Source organism: Panulirus ornatus, chromosome 9 (genome assembly GCF_036320965.1).
Source record: "Panulirus ornatus isolate Po-2019 chromosome 9, ASM3632096v1, whole genome shotgun sequence".
In the NCBI taxonomy this organism is placed as follows: Eukaryota; Metazoa; Arthropoda; class Malacostraca; order Decapoda; family Palinuridae; genus Panulirus; species Panulirus ornatus.
Genome location: NC_092232.1, coordinates 29,736,118 through 29,760,085, shown reverse-complemented (window position 1 = coordinate 29,760,085; position 23,968 = coordinate 29,736,118). Strand labels below are relative to the sequence as shown.

At 42.0% G+C, this 23,968-nt stretch overlaps 1 protein-coding gene across 15 annotated transcripts in view; it reads left to right on the top strand.

Moving 5' to 3' along the window:
- Positions 1 to 23,968, top strand: part of phtf (putative homeodomain transcription factor) — a 260,330-nt gene that overhangs the window by 189,044 nt on the left and 47,318 nt on the right. For all 15 annotated transcript variants that reach the window (XM_071664936.1, XM_071664929.1, XM_071664942.1 and 12 more), the window contains one exon: positions 978 to 1,149. In XM_071664936.1, coding sequence (XP_071521037.1) covers positions 978 to 1,149 — 172 coding nt within the window. The remainder of the gene's footprint in view (positions 1 to 977; positions 1,150 to 23,968) is intronic.

The window sequence follows — 23,968 nt, the reverse complement described above, 5'->3', positions numbered from 1 at the left end:
TCCAGTCACTTCTACAGAAACTTCATCCTTTGTTATTAGTATTCTCCCAATTTCTCTTCAATGTTTATCTGCATTTTTTGTATAGTTCATTATTCTTTAAATTTTCATTTATGTTTTCCGTAAGACCCTAATTTGCTTTCATTTTCTTGATGTGTGTGATCCTTTTAACTGCTCTATTTTTTTATTCTATACTCTTTTCCCTCCATTCATCTCTATTTTCTGGCAGAGTCAGGATCTCCATCCAAACTTTTTTTTTCTCCATCAGCTGTCTTAGCTCTTTATGCCACTATACTGTATCTCTCCTTCTGCAGCTTATACATGCTGTGTTGCACACCTTCCTGGAATCTTCCAATAAAGCAGTCTTGAACTATCCTTCTATCTGTCTATATCTCTGATGCCTGTTCCCTTCAGGAACTTTCTCAAGGGGATGGCCATGGCAAAAGAGTCTCTATATCTGGTGAACTCCAGTCTTAAACTGCCATCTCTGTTTTACTGCTTTGGACCCTGTGGGCTTTTCATTCAATTTTTCCTGAAAGGTAAGTTTTACCCTTCATTCATTTACATTTACACCCTTATCCTGGGAATAGTGAAGAAAGAATTATGCCTGCATATCTCCTGCATGTCATAGATGACTAAGATAGGCAGAATAAGGAGGCTGGAAATCCTCCCTGTATTACCTTCCAAAAGAAAAAACAGAGGAAGGAGCTCAGCAAGGATACTTTTTCTGGTATGCATGCATATTCATGTGTTCTTGGTGCTGCCTGACTCTTGCAGGAAACAATGAACATGTATGAAAGAAAAAACAAAAGATTTCTAATCCTATGCTATCAACAGTAAAAAGATAACCTACATGCTTCTGCACTACCACACAACAGACACCCCTTCCAAATCCTTTCTTAGAGTGCACATCATGATCACTACCAATTGTATCATACTATTTTGCATATAATCTTTAGCCTTTCTTGTTGCATTCTCAGGTCTCACAATGGCAACAGTAATTGCTGTAGTACCGATCATCTATCGTATGGACTATGGTGCTTTGGGTACTCTCGTAGAAACAGTTATTACCAGTGGATCTCAGAAGTGGGTTGAAGCACTTAAAGAGACTACAGAGAAACTTTGCATGGGACTGCTGAATAGTAATGTATGGTAAGACAAGTAGAAATTCAGTTTATTGGGATAATCAAGTGGATTTAAGTGAATGAGCCATTTCTTTGTTCTTGGTGCTACCTTTTAGACAAGGGAAATGACAAACTTTGATTATTATTATTATGCTTGTTCACCGTTTCCCGTCATTGAGATAGCGCCAGGAAACAGACGAGAATGGCCCATACACTCACATACAAACATATATACATAAATGCCCATACACACATATACATATAGATATCACCATATACACATATACACACATTTACTTGTTCATACTTACTTGCCCTCATCCATTCCTGGCGCAACCCCACACCACAGGAAACAGAATTGCTTCCCCCTGCTTCAGCGAGGTAGCACCAGGAAAACAGACAAAAAAGACCACATTTGTTCACACTCAGTCTCTAGTTGTCATGTGTAATGCCCTGAAACCACAGCTCCTGTACCACATCCATGCCCCCCAGACCTTTCCATGGTAAACCCCAGACATTTCAAATGCCCTAGTTTAATCCATTGACAGCATGTTGACCCCTGTATACCACATCATTCCAGTTCACTCTATTCCTTGCACATTCTTGCACCCTCAGAATTATTTTCACTCCATCATTCCACCTTCAGTTTGGTCTCCTGCTTCTCTTTGTTCCCTCCACCTCTGACTCATATATCCTCTTTGTCCATCTTTCCTCACTCATTCTTCCCATATGTCGAAACCATTTCAACGCACCCTCTTCTGCTCTTTCAACTACACTCTTTTTGTTTCCACACATTTCTCTTACCCTTTCATTACTTACTCTATCAAACCACCTAACACCACATATTGTCCTCAAACATTTCATTTCCAACACACCCACCCACAACCCTATGTATAGCCCATGTCTCACAACCATATGATATTGTTGGAACTACTAATCCTTCAAACATTTCCATTTTTGCTCTCCAAGATAACATTCTCTCCTTCCACACATTCTTCATCGCTCCCAGAACCTTTGAACCCCCCAGGTGACTCACTTCTGCTTCCATGGTTCCACTTACTGCTAAGTCCTCTCTCAGATATTTAAAACACTTCACTTCCTCTAATTTTTCTCCATTCAAACTTATATCCCAATTGACTTGTCCCCCAACCCTATTGAACCTAATAGTCTTGCTCTTATTCACATTTACTCTCAACTTTCTCATTCACACACTTTTCCAAACTCAGTCACCAACTTCTGCAATTTCTCATTCGAATCAGCCACTAGTGCTGTATCATTGGTGAACAACAACAAACTCACTTCCCAAGCCCTCTCATCACCAACATACTGCATAATTGCCCCTCTCTCCAAAACTCATGCATTTAACTCCCTAACCACCCCATCCATAAACAAAGTAGACAACCTTGGTTTCATCACACACCCCTGCTGCAGACTGACTTTCACTGGGAACCAATCACACTCATCTATTCCTACTCATACACATCCCTTACATCCTTGATAGAAATTTTTCACAGCTTCTAGCAACTTACCTCCCAAACCATACACTCTTGAGACCTTCCACAAAGCATCTCTATGAACCGTATCATATGATGAATATGTTTATATATGGAAGGATGTAGATAATGTCTGAAAGACAAGAGGACAAAGGGGGACATCAGTGAAGGGAGCCAAAGGGGAAGTGATACAGGTACTGATGGAATGAGGAGGTGGAGTGAGTGTTTTGAAGGATTGTTAAATGTGTTTGATGATAGAGTGGCAGATGTAGGGTGTTTGGATCAGGGTGGTATGCAAAGTGAGAGGGGTCAGGGAGAGTGGTTTAGTGAGAATAAAAGAGGTGGTGAAAGCCTTGTGGAAAGTGAAATCCTTCAAGGCAGCAGGATTGGATGGTATTGCAGTCGAATTAATCAAGTGGGTGAATGTGTTGCTGATTGGGTGGTAATGTTATTCATTGTATGTATGGATCATGGTGAAGTATCTGAGGATTGACGGAATGCATGTATAGTGCCATTGTACAAAGGCAAAATGGATAAAGGTGAGTGTTCAACCTACTGAGGCATAACTTTGTTGAGTATTCATGGGAAATCGTATGAGAACGTATTGATTGAGAGGGTGAAGACAGGTATAGAGCATCAGATTGGAAAGGAGCAGTGTGGTTTTAGAAGTGGTAGAGGATATGTGGATCAGGTGTTTACTTTGAAGAATGTATATGCGAAATAACCACTATTAGGGGCAATCATAGTTGAGTCGTTAGTGTTTCCAACTACCACACAAAAGGTCCTGGTATGAATCCTTGCTGTTGGAGGGCATTATGTGTTCTATGGAAGAGTGCACATTCATATGCATTATATCCATGTTCATATACCTCCATGTTTGACTGCAAGTTCTGTAAAATTGCTAACTATTGGTAATGTGAGCATGATGGGATTTGAGCGGTGTAAACCCCATTGCTCATGGATGTGAGAAGAAGGGTATTCTATTACTAATAATTGATGAGTCATTTCCGTATTAGAGGTGATCATAGCTGAGTGATTATCATTCCCAACTACCACACAAAAGGTCCTGCTGTTGGAGGACATTACATGGGGCATTGCTTCAACCCAGAGGAAATAGCATCGCCACCCACTGCTTCAGTGAGGTAGTGCCAGGAAAACAGACAAAAAAGGCCACATTTGTTCATACTCAGTATCTAGCTGTCATGTGTAATGCACCAAAACCACAGCTTCCTATCCTTACCCAAACCCCACAGACCTTTCCATGGTTTACCTCAGATGTTCCACATGCCTTGGTTCAATATTTTGACCGGTCATCAACTTCGATATACCATATCATTCCAGTTCATTCTATTCCTTGCATGCCTCTCACCCTCCTGTATGTTCAGGCCCCAATCGCTCAAAATCTTTTTCACTCCATCCTTCCACCTCCAATTTGGTCTCCCACTTCTCTTTGTTCCATCCACCTCTGACACATATGTGCTCTTTGTCAACCTTTCCTCACTCACTCTTTCCACTTGTCCAAACCATTTCAACACACCTTCTGCTCTCTAAGCAAGACTTTTTATTCCCACACATCTCTCTTACCCTTTCATTACTTAATCAAACCACCTCTTACCACATGTTGTCCTCAAATGTTTAATTTCCAACATATCCACCCTCCTCTGTACAACTCTATCTATAGCTCATGCCTCACAATCGTATGGTATTGTTGGAACTACTGTTCCTTCATACATAGCCATTTTTCTCTTCAAGGTAACTTTCTTGCCTTCCACACATTCATCATTGCTTTTTTTGCCCCCTCCCCCACTCGGTGACTCACTTCCACTTCCATGGTTCTATTCACCACTAAGTCCACTCCCTGATATTTAAACCACTTCACTTCCTCCAGTTTTTCTCCATCCAAACTTACATCCCAACTAACTTGTCCCTTAACCCTAATGAACTTTATAACCTTGCTCTTACTCACATTTACTCTCAACTTTCTTCTTTCACACAGTTTTCCAGACTCAGTCACCAACTTCTGTAGTTTTTCACTTGAATCAGCCACCAGCGCTGTGTCATCAGCAAACTACAACTTACTCACTACCCTGGCCCTCTCATCCCCAGTAGACTGCATACTCGCCCCTCTCTCCAAAACTCTTGCATTTACCTCCCTAACCACCCCATCCATAAACAAATTAATAACCGTGGAGACATCACACACCCCTGCCACAGACTGACCTTCACTGAGAACCAATTTTTCTCTCCTCTCTTCCTACTCGTACACATGCCTTACATCCTTGATAAAAACTTCTCTGCTTCTAGCAGCTTACCATCCATACCATATACTCTTAAGACCTTCCACAGATCATCTCTATCAACCCTATCATATTCCCTCTCCAGATCCATAAATACTACATCCAAATCCATTTTTTAAGTATTTTTCACACATTCTTCAAAGCAAACACCTGATCCTCTACCATTTTTGAAACCACACTGCTCCTCTCCAATCTGATGCTCTGTACTTTCCTTCACCCTCTCAATCAATACCCTTCCATGCAATTTTCCAGGAATACTCAGCAAACATATGCCTCTGTAATTTGAAACACTCACTTTTATCCTTCTTACCATTGTACACTGGCACTATGCATGCACTCTTTCAATCCTCAGGCACTTCACCATGAACCATACATACACTGAATATCCTTATCAACCAATCAAAACCACAGTCACCCCTTTCTTGATAAATTCAACTGCAGTACCGTCCAAACCTGCCATCTTGCAGGATTTCATCTTCTGCATAGCTTTCGCTAACTCTTTTCTCTTTGAAGAATATGTGAAGAAACAGAAGGACTTAATTTTGGGATTTATGAATCTGGAGAAAGTAAATGATAGTGGTGATAGAGATGCTTTGTGAAAGTGTTGTGAATATATGGTGTGGCAGGAAACCTGTGAAAACCAGTGAGGAGTTTTTATCAAAAGAGTAAGGTATGTGTGTGAGTAGATAGAGAAGAGGGTGAGTGGTTCCAGGTAAAGATGGGTCTACAGCAAGGGTGTGTGATGTCACCATGACTAATTAATTTTCCTATGGTTGGGATGGTAAGGAGAGAGGAGCAGGGATACAATCTGGTGGGGATGGGGGTTCTTGGAGGATGAGTTGGTTGCTGTTTGCTAATGACACAGTACTGGTGACAGATTCTAGTGAGAAACTGCAGAAACTGGTGTCTGAGTTTCATAGAGTTTGTGAAAGGAGAAAATTGAGAGTAACATGAATAAGAGCATGGTTATTAGTTTAGGAGTGTAGAGAGATGTGAATGAATGAAAATTTTTTGGGAAAAGAGAAGGACAGATGTGTAGTTGTGCTATCACCAAAAGTATGGAAGGGTGTTCCAGAGTATGGATGGAATGGATCAAGAATAGTGTCACTGAAAGGAAAGATTGGAATTGTACAGTATGCATGGGTATGTGTTTATGCACTTGTGAACATGTTGACTGTGTAAGGTAATGATGAAATGAAGCATTTCTGGAGAAATTTGAATGACTGTTTGAATAGTTCTGAGAAGGAGAGAAAGGTGTTTGTAGTGAGTGATATGAATGTGAATGTTGGATGTGATGAAATTGATGAGATAATTGGTAAATAGGCCTGGAGTAAATGAGAAAGGAAGTTATATTGTGGATGTCTTTGCTTGGAGGTATTTATTGCTTGCAAACACCTTTGTCCACAGACATATCTGAATAAGAACTGATGGAAGAGAGGAACAAAAGGATTTGATTGACTATGTGTCAGTGGATGAAAGTTTGAAAAAGGTTGTACTGGATGCTGGAGATGTGAGAGGATTCTTTGGAGATTCTGACCATTTTGCATTTCTTGCAGAGGTGGGGATCAGGGGGAAATGGAGATAATGGTATAAGGAAGAATGGAGAGGTAAAAGTGTTCACAAGTGAGACAATGAATTAAAAAGTGGTGGGATATGAAAGAGGGGTGACAAATAGTTACGATGAAAGTGCAGAAATGTAGGGATGCAGACGTGTGAATGAGGTGTTTGAAATGTTTAGAGAGAGACTTAAAACGTTTACAATTTGTAATTGTATATAAGTTCATGAGATATAAGAATAGAAAGGGAAATGCATGATGGATGGATGAGATTAGAAATGTTGGGAAGAGAATGGAAAAGCATATGGTACATTGTTCAAATGGAATGTACCCATGGAAGTTCAGTAAAGGAGGGGGAAGAATATAAGGTGTGTGAGTTGAATGTTAAGAAGCTGATATAGGAAATCGAAGAGAGAGTAGATGAAGGTTTTGGAAGAAAGTTGGGTCAAAAGTGTAGGGAAAATAGGAAATTGTTCTGGAAAGAGGTAAAAAAGGAAAATTTGAGAAGTAAGACAGGGGTGTAGCTGAATCAAAAGGAGGAAGTGAAAGGAAGATAGAAAGAGTATTTTGAAGAACTGATGAATATGGGAAAAGGTGAGACAGCAGTTGCTATATGTATGGGTATGGAGTATGGCAGGAAAAGGGTACAAGTTCAGGGATCTTTAGTGAGAGGGTAGGCAAGAGGGGCAAAAATGAGGTTGAAGGTAGGAAAGGCACTTGGAGTGGATGGGATTATGGCTGAAATGTTGAAGTATGGAGGAGAAAGTGTGGTAGGGTGGATGCATATGATATGTAATTTAGCATGGAAACAGGAGGTTGTAACATTATTGTTCCTGTATTCAGAGAAAAAGATGCTAAGGATGTATGTAGAAATTATAGGGGAATAAGTCTGTTAAGTACACCAGGAAATGAGCAAGCAAGAGTGTTGATTGATAGAGTGACGGAAGTGACTGAATGAAGAATAAGTGAGGATTTTTGCAGTGGGAATGACTGTGGAAAAATATCTAGCAAAAGTTAAGAAGCACTATACAGCTTTTATGGAAATGTAGAAAGCACATGACAGAGTTGAGTGAAATGGTGTATGGGATGTCAAGGAGAGTTGAGTGGAATGGTTTATAGGATGTGTTAAGGATACATGAGATAGGGGGCCAGCTGTTAGATGGTGTGAAAGCCTTCTATAAAGAAGCTAATGCATGTGTAAGAGTGGATGGAGAGTTGAGTGAAAGTTTCGGTATACGTGGGTGTGAGGCAGGGCTGTGTGATGTCACTGTGACTTTCTGACATATATATATATATATATATATATATATATATATATATATATATATATATATATATATATATATATATATAGATATCTGGGAGTGGATTTGGCAGTGGATGGAACAATGGAAGTGGAAGTGAATCATAGGGTGGAGGAGGGGGCGAAAGTTCTGGGAGCATTGAAAAATGTGTGGAAGTGTGGTTTGGTCACATGGAGAGAATGATTGAGGAAAGATTGACCAAGAGGATATATGTGTCAGAGGTGGAGGGAGTGAGAAGTGGGAGACCAAATTGGAGGTGGAAAGATGGAGTGAAAAAGATTTTAAGTGATCAGGGCCTGAACATGTAGGAGGGTGAAAGGCGTGCAAGGAATAGAGTGAATTAGACCGATGTGGTATACCGGGATCGACGTGCAGTCAGTGGATTGAACCAGGGCATATGAAGCATCTGGGGTAAACCATGGAAAGTTTTGTGGGGCCTGGATGTGGAAAGGGAGCAAGGCAGCAGGTTTGGATGGTACTGCAGTGGAATCTATTAAAAAAGGGGGTGACTGTATTGTGGACTGGTTGGTAAGGTTATTTAATGTATGTATGACTCATGGTGAGGTGCCTGAGGATTAGCGGAATGCGTGCATAGTGCCATTGTACAAAGGCAAAGGGGATAAGAGTGAGTGCTCAAATTACAGAGGTATAAGTTTGTTGAGTATTCCTGGTAAATTATATGGGAGGGTATTGATTGAGAGGGTGAAGGCATGTACAGAGCATCAGATTGGGGAAGAGCAGTGTGGTTTCACAAGTGGTAGAGGATGTGTGGATCAGGTGTTTGCTTTGAAGAATGTATGTGAGAAATACTTAGAAAAGCAAATGGATATGTATGTAGCATTTATGGATCTGGAGAAGGCATATGATAGAGTTGATAGAGATGCTCTGTGGAAGGTATTAAGAATATATGGTGTGGGAGGCAAGTTGTTAGAAGCAGTGAAAAGTTTTTATCGAGGATGTAAGGCATGTGTACGTGTAGGAAGAGAGGAAAGTGATTGGTTCTCAGTGAATGTAGGTTTGCGGCAGGGGTGTGTGATGTCTCCATGGTTGTTTAATTTGTTTATGGATGGGGTTGTTAGGGAGGTGAATGCAAGAGTTTTGGAAAGAGGGGCAAGTATGAAGTCTGTTGTGGATGAGAGAGCTTGGGAAGTGAGTCAGTTGTTGTTCGCTGATGATACAGCGCTGGTGGCTGATTCATGTGAGAAACTGCAGAAGCTGGTGACTGAGTTTGGTAAAGTGTGTGAAAGAAGAAAGTTAAGAGTAAATGTGAATAAGAGCAAGGTTATTAGGTACAGTAGGGTTGAGGGTCAAGTCAATTGGGAGGTAAGTTTGAATGGAGAAAAACTGGAGGAAGGAAAGTGTTTTAGATATCTGGGAGTGGATCTGGCAGCGGATGGAACCATGGAAGTGGAAGAAAGAAATGGCCCAACCCACCCCCATACACATGTATATACATACACGTCCACACACGCAAATATACATACCTATACATCTCAGTGTACACATATATATACACACACAGACACATACATATATACCCATGCACACAGTTCACACTGTCTGCCTTTATTCATTCCCATTGCCACCTCGCCACACATGGAATACCATCCCCCTCCCCCCTCATGTGTGGGAGGTAGCGCTAGGAAAAGACAACAAAGGACCCATTCGTTCACACTCAGTCTCTAGCTGTCATGCAATAATGCCCGAAACCACAGCTCCCTTTCCACATCCAGGCCCCACAGAACTTTCCATGGTTTACCCTGGACGCTTCACATGACCTGGTTCAATCCATTGACAGCACATCGACCCCAGTATACCACATCATTCCAATTCACTCTATTCCTTGCACGCCTTTCATTCTCCTGCATTTCAGGCCCCGATCAAAATCTTTTTCACTCCATCTTTCCACCTCCAATTTGGTCTCCCACTTCTCCTCGTTCCCTCCACCTCTGACACATATATCCTCTTGGTCAATCTTTCTTCATTCATTCTCTCCATGTGACCAAACCATATCAAAACACCCTCTTCTGCTCTCTCAACCACGCTCTTTTTATTTCCACACATCTCTCTTACCCTTACATTACTTACTTGATCAAACCACCTCACACCACATATTGTCCTCAAACATCTCATTTCCAGCACATCCACCCTCCTGCGCACAACTCTATCCATAGCCCACGCCTCGCAGCCATACAACATTGTTGGGACCACTATTCCTTCAAACATAGCCATTTTTGCTTTCCGAGATAATGTTCTTGACTTCCAATCATTCTTTCAGGCTCCCAGAATTTTCGCCCCCTCCCCCACCCTATGATTCACTTCCACTTCCATGGTTCCATCCGCTGCCAGATCCACTCCCAGATATCGAAAACACTTTACTTCCTCCAGTTTTTCTCCATTCAAACTTACCTCCCAATTGACTTGACCCTCAACCCTACTGTACCTAATAACCTTGCTCTTATTCACATTTACTCTTAACTTTCTTCTTTCACACACTTTCCAAACTCAGTCACCAGCTTCTACAGTTTCTCACATGAATCACCCACTAGTGCTGTATCATCAGTGAACAGCAACTGACTCACTTCCCAAGCTCTCTCATTTACAACAGACTGCATACTTGCCGCTCTTTGCAAAACTCTTGCATTTACCTCCCTAACAACCCCATCCATAAGCAAATCAAACAACCATGGAGACATCACACACCCCTGCTGCAAACCTACATTCACTGAGAACCAATCACTTTCCTCTCTTCCTACACATACACATGCCTTACATCCTCGATAAAAACTTTTCACTGCTTCTAACAACTTGCCTCCCACACCATATATTCTTAATACCTTCCACAGAGCATCTCTATCAACTCTATCATATGCCTTCTCCAGATCCATAAATGCTACATACAAATCCATTTGCTTTTCTAAGTGTTTCTCACATACATTCTTCAAAGCAAACACCTGATCCACACATCCTCTACCACTTCTGAAACCACACTGCTCTTCCCCAATCTGATGCTCTGTACGTGCCTTCACCCTCTCAATCAATACCCTCCCATATAATTTACCAGGGATACTCAGCAAACTTATACCTCTGTAATTTGAGCACTCACTCTTATGCCCTTTGCCTTTGTACAATGGCACTATGCACTCATTGCGCTAATCCTCAGGCACCTCACCATGAGTCATACATACATTAAATAACCTTACCAACCAGTCAACAATACAGTCAACCCCGTTTTTAATAAATTTCACTGCAATACCATCCAAACCTGCTGCCTTGCCAGCTTTCATCTTCCACAAAGCTTTTACTACCTCTTCCCTGTTTACCAAATCATTTTCCCTAACCCTCTCACTCTGCACACCACCTCGACCAAAACACTCTATATCTGCCACTCTATCATCAAACACATTCAACAAACCTTCAAAATACTCCCTCCATCTCCTTTTCACATCACCACTACTTGTTATCACCTCCCTATTAGCCCCCTTCACTGAAGTTCCCATTTGCTCCCTTGTCTTACGTACTTTATTTACCTCCTTCCAGAACATCTTTTTATTCTCCCTAAAATTTAATGATAATCTGTCACCCCAACTCTCATTTGCCCTCTTTTTCACCTCTTGCACCTTTCTCTTGACCTCCTGCCTCTTTCTTTTATACATCTCCCACTCATTTGCCTTTTTTCCCTGCAAAAATCGTCGAAATGCCTCTTTCTTCTCTTTCACTAATAGTCTTACTTCTTCACTAATAGTCTTACTTCTTCATCCCACCACTCACTACCCTATATATATGGAAAAAGGCGAGAACAAAGGACATAAGGGGAGTGGGGGAGGAATGGGATGTATTTAGGGAAGCAGTGATGGCTTGCGCAAAAGATGCTTGTGGCATGAGAAAGGTGGGAGGTTGGCAGATTAGAAAGGATAGTGAGAGGTGGGATGAAGAAGTGAGATTATTAGTGAAAGAGAACAGAGAGGCATTTGGACAATTTTTGCTGGGAAATAATGCAAATGACTGGGAGATGTATAAAAGAAAGAGGTAGGAGGTCAAGAGAAAGGTGCAAGAGGTGAAAAAGAGGGCAAATGAGAGTTGGGGTGAGAGAGTATCATTAGATTTTAGGGAGAATAAAAAGATGTTTTGGAAGGAGGTAAATAAAGTGCATAACACAAGGGAACAAATGAGAACATCAGTGAAGGGGGCTAATGGGGAGGTGATAACGAGTAGTGGTGATGTTAGAAGGAGATGGAGTGAGTATTTTGAAGGTTTGTTGAATGTATTGGAGGATAGAGTGACAGATATAGGGTGTTTTGGTTGTGGTGGTGGACAAAGTGAGAGGGTTATGGAGTATGATTTGGTAAACAGAGAAGAGGTAGTAAAAGCTTTGGGGAAGATGAAAGCCAGCAAGGCAGCGGGTTTAGATGGTATTGCAGTGGAATTTATTAAAAAGGGGGTGACTGTATTGTTGACTGGTTGGTAAGGTTATCTGATGTATGTATGACTCATGGTGAGGTGTCTGAGGATTGGAGGAATGCTTGCATAGTGCCATTGTACAAAGGTAAAGGGGATAAAGATGAGTGCTCAAATTACAGAGGTTAAGTTTGTTGAGTATTCCTGGTAAATTATATGGGAGGGTATTGATTAATAGGGTGAAGGCATGTACAGAGCATCAGATTGGGGAAGAACAGTGTGATTTCATAAGTGGTAGAGGATTTGCAGATCAGGTGCTTGCTTTGAAGAATGTATGTGAGAAATACTTAGAAAAGCAAATGGATTTGTATGTAGCATTTATGGATCTGGAGAAGGCGTATGATAGAGTTGATAGGGATGCTCTGTGGAAGGTATTAAGAATATATGGTGTGGGAGGCAAGTTTTTAGAAGCAGTGAAAAGTTTTTGTTGAGGATGTAAGGCATGTATACGAGTAGGAAGAGAGAAAAGTGATTGGTTCTCAATGAATGTTGGTTTGCGGAAGGGGTGCATGATGTCTCCATGGTTGTTTGATTTGTTTATGGATGGGGTTGTTAGGGAGGTGAATGCAAGAGTTTTGGAAAGAGGGGCAAGTATGCAGTCTGTTGTGGATGAGAGAGCTTGGGAAGTGAGTCAGTTGTTGTTTGCTGATGATACAGCGCTGGTGGCTGATTCGGGTGAGAAACTGTAGAAGCTGGTGACTGAGTTAGGTAAAGTGTGTGAAAGAAGAAAGCTGAGAGTAAATGTGAATAAGAGCAAGGTTATTAGGTACAGTAGGGTTGAGGGACAAGTCAATTGGGAGGTAAGTTTGAATGAAGAAAAACTGGAGTAAGTGAAGTGTTCTAGATATCTGGGAGTGGATCTGGCAGCAGATGGAACCATGGCAGCAGAAGGGAGTCATATGATGGGGAGGGGGCGAAAGTTCTGGGAGTGTTGAAAAATGTGTGGAAGGCGAAAACGTTATCTCGGAAAGCAAGAATGGGTATGTTTGAAGGAATAGTGGTTCCAACAATGTTATATGGTTGCGAGGTGTGGGCTATAGATAGAGTGGTGCGAAGTAGGGTGGATGTGATGGAAATGAGATATTTGAGGACAGTATGTGGTGTGAGGTGGTCTGATTGAGTAAGTATTGAAAGGGTAAGAGAGATGTGTGGTAATAGAAAGAGTGTGGTTGAGAGAGCAGAAGAGGGTGTTTTGAAATGGTTTGGTCACATGGAGAGAATGAGTGAGAAAAGATTGACCAAGAGGATATATGTGTCAGAGGTGGAGGGAACGAGGAGAAGTGGGAGACCAGATTGGAGGTGGAAAGATGGAGTGAAAAAGATTATGAGTGATTGGGGCCTGAACATGCAGGAGGGTGAAAAGCGTGCAAGGAATAGAGTGAATTGGAACGATGTGGTATCCTGGGGTCGACCTGCTGTCAATGGATTGAACCAGGGCATGTGAAGCGTCTGGAGTAAACCATGGAAAGTTTTGTGGGGCCTGGATGTGGAAAGGGGGCTGTGGTTTTGGTGTATTATTACATGACACCTAGAGACTGAGAGTGAACAAATGTGGCTTTTGTTGTCCTTTCCTAGTGCTACCTCACGCACATGCAGGGGGAGTGGGTTTTTCATATCAAGTGTGGCGGGGGTGGCGACGGAAAGAAATAAGGGTAGACAGTATGAATTATGTACATGTGTATGTATGTATATGTCTGTGTGTGTATATATTTGTATATGTTGAAATGTATAGGTATGTATATGTGTGTGTGTGGACATGTATGTATATACATGTGTATGTAGGTGGGTTGGGCTATTCTTTCGTCTGTTTCCTTGCACTACCTTGCTAATGCGGGAAACAGCAACAAAGTATGATAAATATAAATATATATATATATTTATTTTTTATTATACTTTGTCGCTGTCTCCCGCGTTTGCGAGGTAGCACAAGGAAACAGACGAAAGAAATGGCCCAACCCCTCCCCATACACATGTATATACATACGTCCACACACGCAAATATACATACCTACACAGCTTTCCATGGTTTACCCCAGACGCTTCACATGCCTTGATTCAATCCACTGACAGCACGTCAACCCCGGTATACCACATCGCTCCAATTCACTCTATTCCTTGCCCTCCTTTCACCCTCCTGCATGTTCAGGCCCCGATCACACAAAATCTTTTTCACTCCATCTTTCCACCTCCAATTTGGTCTCCCTCTTCTCCTCGTTCCCTCCACCTCCGACACATATATCCTCTTGGTCAATCTTTCCTCACTCATTCTCTCCATGTGCCCAAACCACTTCAAAACACCCTCTTCTGCTCTCTCAACCACGCTCTTTTTATTTCCACACATCTCTCTTACCCTTACGTTACTCACTCGATCAAACCACCTCACACCACACATTGTCCTCAAACATCTCATTTCCAGCACATCCATCCTCCTGCGCACAACTCTATCCATAGCCCACGCCTCGCAACCATACAACATTGTTGGAACCACTATTCCTTCAAACATACCCATTTTTGCTTTCCGAGATAATGTTCTCGACTTCCACACATTCTTCAAGGCTCCCAGAATTTTCGCCCCCTCCCCCACCCTATGATCCACTTCTGCTTCCATGGTTCCATCCGCTGCCAGATCCACTCCCAGATATCTAAAACACTTCACTTCCTCCAGTTTTTCTCCATTCAAACTCACCTCCCAATTGACTTGACCCTCAACCCTACTGTACCTAATAACCTTGCTCTTATTCACATTTACTCTTAACTTTCTTCTTCCACACACTTTACCAAACTCAGTCACCAGCTTCTGCAGTTTCTCACATGAATCAGCCACCAGCGCTGTATCATCAGCGAACAACAACTGACTCACTTCCCAAGCTCTCTCATCCCCAACAGACTTCATACTTGCCCCTCTTTCCAAAACTCTTGCATTTACCTCCCTAACAACCCCATCCATAAACAAATTAAACAACCATGGAGACATCACACACCCCTGCCGCAAACCTACATTCACTGAGAACCAATCACTTTCCTCTCTTCCTACACGTACACATGCCTTACATCCTCGATAAAAACTTTTCACTGCTTCTAACAACTTGCCTCCCACACCATATATTCTTAATACCTTCCACAGAGCATCTCTATCAACTCTATCATATGCCTTCTCCAGATCCATAAATGCTACATACAAATCCATTTGCTTTTCTAAGTATTTCTCACATACATTCTTCAAAGCAAACACCTGATCCACACATCCTCTACCACTTGTGAAACCACACTGCTCTTCCCCAATCTGATGCTCTGTACATGCCTTCACCCTCTCAATCAATACCCTCCCATATAATTTACCAGGAATACTCAACAAACTTATACCTCTGTAATTTGAGCACTCACTCTTATCCCCTTTGCCTTTGTACAATGGCACTATGCACGCATTCCGCCAATCCTCAGGCACCTCACCATGAGTCATACATACATTAACCTTACCAACCAGTCAACAATACAGTCACCCCCTTTTTTAATAAATTCCACTGCAATACCATCCAAACCTGCTGCCTTGCCGGCTTTCATCTTCCGCAAAGCTTTCACTACCTCTTCTCTGTTTACCAAATCATTTTCCCCAACCCTCTCACTTTGCACACCACCTCGACCAAAACACCCTATATCTGCCACTCTATCATCAAACACATTCAACAAACCTTCAAAATACTCACTCCATCTCCTTCTCACATCACCACTACTTGTTATCACCTCCCTATTTGCGCCCTTCACTGAAGTTCCCATTTGCTCCCTTGTCTTACGCACTTTATTTACCTCCTTCCAGAACATCTTTTTATTCTCCCTAAAATTTAATGATACTCTCTCACCCCAACTCTCATTTTCCCTTTTTTTCACCTCTTGCACCTTTCTCTTGACCTCCTGTCTCTTTCTTTTATACATCTCCCACTCAATTGCATTTTTTCCCTGCAAAAATCGTCCAAATGCCTCTCTCTTCTCTTTCACTAATACTCTTACTTCTTCACTAATAGTCTTACTTCTTCATCCCACCACTCACTACCCTATATATATGGAAAAAGGCGAGAACAAAGGACATAAGGGGAGTGGGGGAGGAATGGGATGTATTTAGGGAAGCAGTGATGGCTTGCGCAAAAGATGCTTGTGGCATGAGAAAGGTGGGAGGTTGGCAGATTAGAAAGGATAGTGAGAGGTGGGATGAAGAAGTGAGATTATTAGTGAAAGAGAACAGAGAGGCATTTGGACAATTTTTGCTGGGAAATAATGCAAATGACTGGGAGATGTATAAAAGAAAGAGGTAGGAGGTCAAGAGAAAGGTGCAAGAGGTGAAAAAGAGGGCAAATGAGAGTTGGGGTGAGAGAGTATCATTAGATTTTAGGGAGAATAAAAAGATGTTTTGGAAGGAGGTAAATAAAGTGCATAACACAAGGGAACAAATGAGAACATCAGTGAAGGGGGCTAATGGGGAGGTGATAACGAGTAGTGGTGATGTTAGAAGGAGATGGAGTGAGTATTTTGAAGGTTTGTTGAATGTATTGGAGGATAGAGTGACAGATATAGGGTGTTTTGGTTGTGGTGGTGGACAAAGTGAGAGGGTTACGGAGTATGATTTGGTAAACAGAGAAGAGGTAGTAAAAGCTTTGGGGAAGATGAAAGCCAGCAAGGCAGCGGGTTTAGATGGTATTGCAGTGGAATTTATTAAAAAGGGGGTGACTGTATTGTTGACTGGTTGGTAAGGTTATCTGATGTATGTATGACTCATGGTGAGGTGTCTGAGGATTGGAGGAATGCTTGCATAGTGCCATTGTACAAAGGTAAAGGGGATAAAGATGAGTGCTCAAATTACAGAGGTTAAGTTTGTTGAGTATTCCTGGTAAATTATATGGGAGGGTATTGATTAATAGGGTGAAGGCATGTACAGAGCATCAGATTGGGGAAGAACAGTGTGATTTCATAAGTGGTAGAGGATTTGCAGATCAGGTGCTTGCTTTGAAGAATGTATGTGAGAAATACTTAGAAAAGCAAATGGATTTGTATGTAGCATTTATGGATCTGGAGAAGGCGTATGATAGAGTTGATAGGGATGCTCTGTGGAAGGTATTAAGAATATATGGTGTGGGAGGCAAGTTTTTAGAAGCAGTGAAAAGTTTTTGTTGAGGATGTAAGGCATGTATACGAGTAGGAAGAGAGAAAAGTGATTGGTTCTCAATGAATGTTGGTTTGCGGAAGGGGTGCATGATGTCTCCATGGTTGTTTGATTTGTTTATGGATGGGGTTGTTAGGGAGGTGAATGCAAGAGTTTTGGAAAGAGGGGCAAGTATGCAGTCTGTTGTGGATGAGAGAGCTTGGGAAGTGAGTCAGTTGTTGTTTGCTGATGATACAGCGCTGGTGGCTGATTCGGGTGAGAAACTGTAGAAGCTGGTGACTGAGTTAGGTAAAGTGTGTGAAAGAAGAAAGCTGAGAGTAAATGTGAATAAGAGCAAGGTTATTAGGTACAGTAGGGTTGAGGGACAAGTCAATTGGGAGGTAAGTTTGAATGAAGAAAAACTGGAGTAAGTGAAGTGTTCTAGATATCTGGGAGTGGATCTGGCAGCAGATGGAACCATGGCAGCAGAAGGGAGTCATATGATGGGGAGGGGGCGAAAGTTCTGGGAGTGTTGAAAAATGTGTGGAAGGCGAAAACGTTATCTCGGAAAGCAAGAATGGGTATGTTTGAAGGAATAGTGGTTCCAACAATGTTATATGGTTGCGAGGTGTGGGCTATAGATAGAGTGGTGCGAAGTAGGGTGGATGTGATGGAAATGAGATATTTGAGGACAGTATGTGGTGTGAGGTGGTCTGATTGAGTAAGTATTGAAAGGGTAAGAGAGATGTGTGGTAATAGAAAGAGTGTGGTTGAGAGAGCAGAAGAGGGTGTTTTGAAATGGTTTGGTCACATGGAGAGAATGAGTGAGAAAAGATTGACCAAGAGGATATATGTGTCAGAGGTGGAGGGAACGAGGAGAAGTGGGAGACCAGATTGGAGGTGGAAAGATGGAGTGAAAAAGATTATGAGTGATTGGGGCCTGAACATGCAGGAGGGTGAAAAGCGTGCAAGGAATAGAGTGAATTGGAACGATGTGGTATCCTGGGGTCGACCTGCTGTCAATGGATTGAACCAGGGCATGTGAAGCGTCTGGAGTAAACCATGGAAAGTTTTGTGGGGCCTGGATGTGGAAAGGGGGCTGTGGTTTTGGTGTATTATTACATGACACCTAGAGACTGAGAGTGAACAAATGTGGCTTTTGTTGTCCTTTCCTAGTGCTACCTCACGCACATGCAGGGGGAGTGGGTTTTTCATATCAAGTGTGGCGGGGTGGCGACGGAAAGAAATAAGGGTAGACAGTATGAATTATGTACATGTGTATGTATGTATATGTCTGTGTGTGTATATATTTGTATATGTTGAAATGTATAGGTATGTATATGTGTGTGTGTGGACATGTATGTATATACATGTGTATGTGGGTGGGTTGGGCTATTCTTTCGTCTGTTTCCTTGCACTACCTTGCTAATGCGGGAAACAGCAACAAAGTATGATAAATATAAATATATATATATATTTATTTTTTATTATACTTTGTCGCTGTCTCCCGCGTTTGCGAGGTAGCACAAGGAAACAGACGAAAGAAATGGCCCAACCCCTCCCCATACACATGTATATACATACGTCCACACACGCAAATATACATACCTACACAGCTTTCCATGGTTTACCCCAGACGCTTCACATGCCTTGATTCAATCCACTGACAGCACGTCAACCCCGGTATACCACATCGCTCCAATTCACTCTATTCCTTGCCCTCCATTCACCCTCCTGCATGTTCAGGCCCCGATCACACAAAATCTTTTTCACTCCATCTTTCCACCTCCAATTTGGTCTCCCTCTTCTCCTCGTTCCCTCCACCTCCGACACATATATCCTCTTGGTCAATCTTTCCTCACTCATTCTCTCCATGTGCCCAAACCACTTCAAAACACCCTCTTCTGCTCTCTCAACCACGCTCTTTTTATTTCCACACATCTCTCTTACCCTTACGTTACTCACTCGATCAAACCACCTCACACCACACATTGTCCTCAAACATCTCATTTCCAGCACATCCATCCTCCTGCGCACAACTCTATCCATAGCCCACGCCTCGCAACCATACAACATTGTTGGAACCACTATTCCTTCAAACATACCCATTTTTGCTTTCCGAGATAATGTTCTCGACTTCCACACATTCTTCAAGGCTCCCAGAATTTTCGCCCCCTCCCCCACCCTATGATCCACTTCTGCTTCCATGGTTCCATCCGCTGCCAGATCCACTCCCAGATATCTAAAACACTTCACTTCCTCCAGTTTTTCTCCATTCAAACTCACCTCCCAATTGACTTGACCCTCAACCCTACTGTACCTAATAACCTTGCTCTTATTCACATTTACTCTTAACTTTCTTCTTCCACACACTTTACCAAACTCAGTCACCAGCTTCTGCAGTTTCTCACATGAATCAGCCACCAGCGCTGTATCATCAGCGAACAACAACTGACTCACTTCCCAAGCTCTCTCATCCCCAACAGACTTCATACTTGCCCCTCTTTCCAAAACTCTTGCATTTACCTCCCTAACAACCCCATCCATAAACAAATTAAACAACCATGGAGACATCACACACCCCTGCCGCAAACCTACATTCACTGAGAACCAATCACTTTCCTCTCTTCCTACACGTACACATGCCTTACATCCTCGATAAAAACTTTTCACTGCTTCTAACAACTTGCCTCCCACACCATATATTCTTAATACCTTCCACAGAGCATCTCTATCAACTCTATCATATGCCTTCTCCAGATCCATAAATGCTACATACAAATCCATTTGCTTTTCTAAGTATTTCTCACATACATTCTTCAAAGCAAACACCTGATCCACACATCCTCTACCACTTGTGAAACCACACTGCTCTTCCCCAATCTGATGCTCTGTACATGCCTTCACCCTCTCAATCAATACCCTCCCATATAATTTACCAGGAATACTCAACAAACTTATACCTCTGTAATTTGAGCACTCACTCTTATCCCCTTTGCCTTTGTACAATGGCACTATGCACGCATTCCGCCAATCCTCAGGCACCTCACCATGAGTCATACATACATTAACCTTACCAACCAGTCAACAATACAGTCACCCCCTTTTTTAATAAATTCCACTGCAATACCATCCAAACCTGCTGCCTTGCCGGCTTTCATCTTCCGCAAAGCTTTCACTACCTCTTCTCTGTTTACCAAATCATTTTCCCCAACCCTCTCACTTTGCACACCACCTCGACCAAAACACCCTATATCTGCCACTCTATCATCAAACACATTCAACAAACCTTCAAAATACTCACTCCATCTCCTTCTCACATCACCACTACTTGTTATCACCTCCCTATTTGCGCCCTTCACTGAAGTTCCCATTTGCTCCCTTGTCTTACGCACTTTATTTACCTCCTTCCAGAACATCTTTTTATTCTCCCTAAAATTTAATGATACTCTCTCACCCCAACTCTCATTTTCCCTTTTTTTCACCTCTTGCACCTTTCTCTTGACCTCCTGTCTCTTTCTTTTATACATCTCCCACTCAATTGCATTTTTTCCCTGCAAAAATCGTCCAAATGCCTCTCTCTTCTCTTTCACTAATACTCTTACTTCTTCATCCCACCACTCACTACCCTTTCTAATCAACCCACCTCCCACTCTTCTCATGCCACAAGCATCTTTTGCGCAATCCATCACTGATTCCCTAAATACATCCCATTCCTCCCCCACTCCCCTTACTTCCATTGTTCTCACCTTTTTCCATTCTGTACTCAGTCTCTCCTGGTACTTCCTCACACAGGTCTCCTTCCCAAGCTCACTTACTCTCACCACCCTCTTCACCCCAACATATATATATATATATATATATATATATATGGTAAAGTGTGTGAAAGAAACTAAGAGTAAATGTGAATAAGAGCAAGGTTATTGGGTACAGTAGGGTTGAGGGATAAGTCAATTGGGAAGTAAGACTGATTGGAGAAAAACTGGAGGAAGTGAAGTGTTTTAGATACCTGGGAGTGGATTTGGCAGCAGATGGAACCATGGAAGCGGAAGTGAGTCTCAGGGTTCGGGAGGGGATGAAGTTTCTGGGAGCGTTGAAGGATGTGTGGAAGGCAAAAACATTATCTTGGAAAGCAGAAATGGGTATGTTTGAAAGAATAGTGGTTCGAACAATGTTATATGGTTGCGTGGGCTATAGATAGGGTTGTGCGGAGAAGGGTAGATGTGTTGGAAATGAGATGTTTGCGGACAATATGTGGTGTGAGGTGGTTTGATCAAGTCAGTAATGAAATGGTAAGAGAGATGTGTGGTAATAAAAAGAATGTGGTTGAGAGTGCAGAGGAGGGTGTATTGAAATGGTTTGGTCACATGGAGAGAATGAGTGAGGAAAGATTGACAAAGAGGATGTATGTGTCAGGTGGAGGGAATGAGAAGTGGGAGACCAATTTGGAGGTGGAAAGATGGAGTGAAAAAGATTCTGAGCGATTGGGGCCTGAACATGCAGGAGGGTGAAAGGTGTGCAAGGAATAGAGTGAATTGGAATGATGTGGCATACCGGGGTCGACGTGCTGTCAATGGATTGAACCAGGGCATGTGAAGTGTCTGGGGTAAACCATGGAAAGTTGTGTGGGGCCTGGATGTGGAAAGGGAGCTGTGGTTTCGGTGAATTATATATGACAGCTAGAGACTGAGTGTGAACAAATGTGGCCTTTGTTGTCTTTTCCTAGCTCTACATTGGGCATGCGGGGGGAGGGGGTTGTCATTTCATGTGTGGTGGGGTGGCGACGGGGATGAATAAAGGCAGTATGTACGAATTATGTACATGTGTATATATGTATATGTCTGTGTATGTATATATATGTATATGTTGAAATGTATGGGTATGTATATGTGCATGTGTGGACGTTTATGTATATACATGTGTATGTGGGTGGGTTGGGCTATTCTGTCGTCTGTTTCCTTGTGCTACCTCACTAACCCAGGAGACAGTGACAAAGTATGATAAATAAATAAGTAAATATATATATGGATGGAGTGATAAGAGAGATGGAAGTAAACCGAGGGAAAGGGGATGCAGAGATGGATTGTAGTGATGAGGTATGATAGTTAGTGACGACCCTGTTTGTAGATGATACCTTGATGTTTGGTAAGAGTTGGAGTTGCAGAAGGTTTTAAGTGTGTTTTATAATATGTGTAAGTGTAGGTGAGTAAAAGTAAAGTGATGGTGTTTGAAAGGAAACAGAGTGAAGTTATAGATTCTACAAGGCCCTATAAGTGAGAGAAGAAAGTTTACTACACTTTGTTATAGATATGGGGTGAGAATAACTGGAAGAGGGGACAGAATTTAAGTATTTATGAGCTATCATGGTTGTTTTGGTGGTATGGAAGGAGAGTAAGGGAGAAAGCAGTACTGGGCAGAAGAATCATCAGGTCCATTTATAGAATAATTGAGGGTAGAGGTGTTAGTATGGAAGTGAAGAAAAGTTTAATGGACAGCATAGTACTCCCACCCCTGACCTATGCAACTGAAATATGGATATGGAAAGGGTAGCAGTTGTCAAGTGTCCAGCCAGTGGAAATGAGCTAAATGATGGGATCATGTGATATGATTAGATGGAATGAAGAAAGAAATTAGGGGGGTGTATGAGAGGTTTGGAATGGCAGGGGATGAAACGTGGAGTGGGTGAAATGTAATATTTTAAGGTGTTTTGGATATGTAGAAGGAATGGAAGATGGAGAATCTATAAGGAGAGTGTCTGATAGTTCTAGTAAAGGGATTGGTGTGAGAGGTAGACCACCTATGGCATTAGGGTATAGAGTGGAAGAATGCTGGGAATGATACATGAAAAGGCAGCATGTAAAGACAGGGTAATTGAAGACTCTTTTGCCATGGCCTCCCCCTTGATGGGAGTTCTCGGAGGGAATAGACATCAGGGATATAGATAGATAGATGGAGAGACAGTGTAGTTGGATTGTAGGCTTGAATGGAAGAGAACTTGGATCAAGTAGAGTGTTTTAGATACCTAGGAGTAAATATAGCAGTGAATGGAACCATGGGAGCTGAAGTGAGCCATTGAGTGGTTAGGGAGCAAAAGCTTTGGACACATTGAGGGATGTGTGGAAAGAGAGGTAAGAGAAAGTGATGGGTATGTGATAGTACAATAAATGCAAGGCATGGGACTTGGACAAGAATGTAAAGAAGAGGATGGGTAGATTGGAAAGAAATGTTTGAGGACTATATGAGATGTGAGGAGGGTTGATCAAGTAAGAAATGATAGGATAAAAGAAAGATATAAGGTAGATAGAGGAGAATGTATGAGAGAGCCATGAAGGATGTTCTGAAATTGCTTGGATATATGAAAAGGATGATAAATGTCAGAAGTGGAAGGAACAAGGAAAAGAGGGAAACCAAGGAAGAGGCAGAAGAATTAAGTGAAAATTGCTTCAAAGTCTCAGGGCCTGAACTTGCAGAAGGGTGTAAGGCATTCCTGGGAATGTAAAGAAGAGGATGGGTAGATTGGAAAGAAATGTTTGAGGACTATATGAGATGTGAGGAGGGTTGATCAAGTAAGAAATGATAGGATAAAAGAAAGATATAAGGTAGATAGA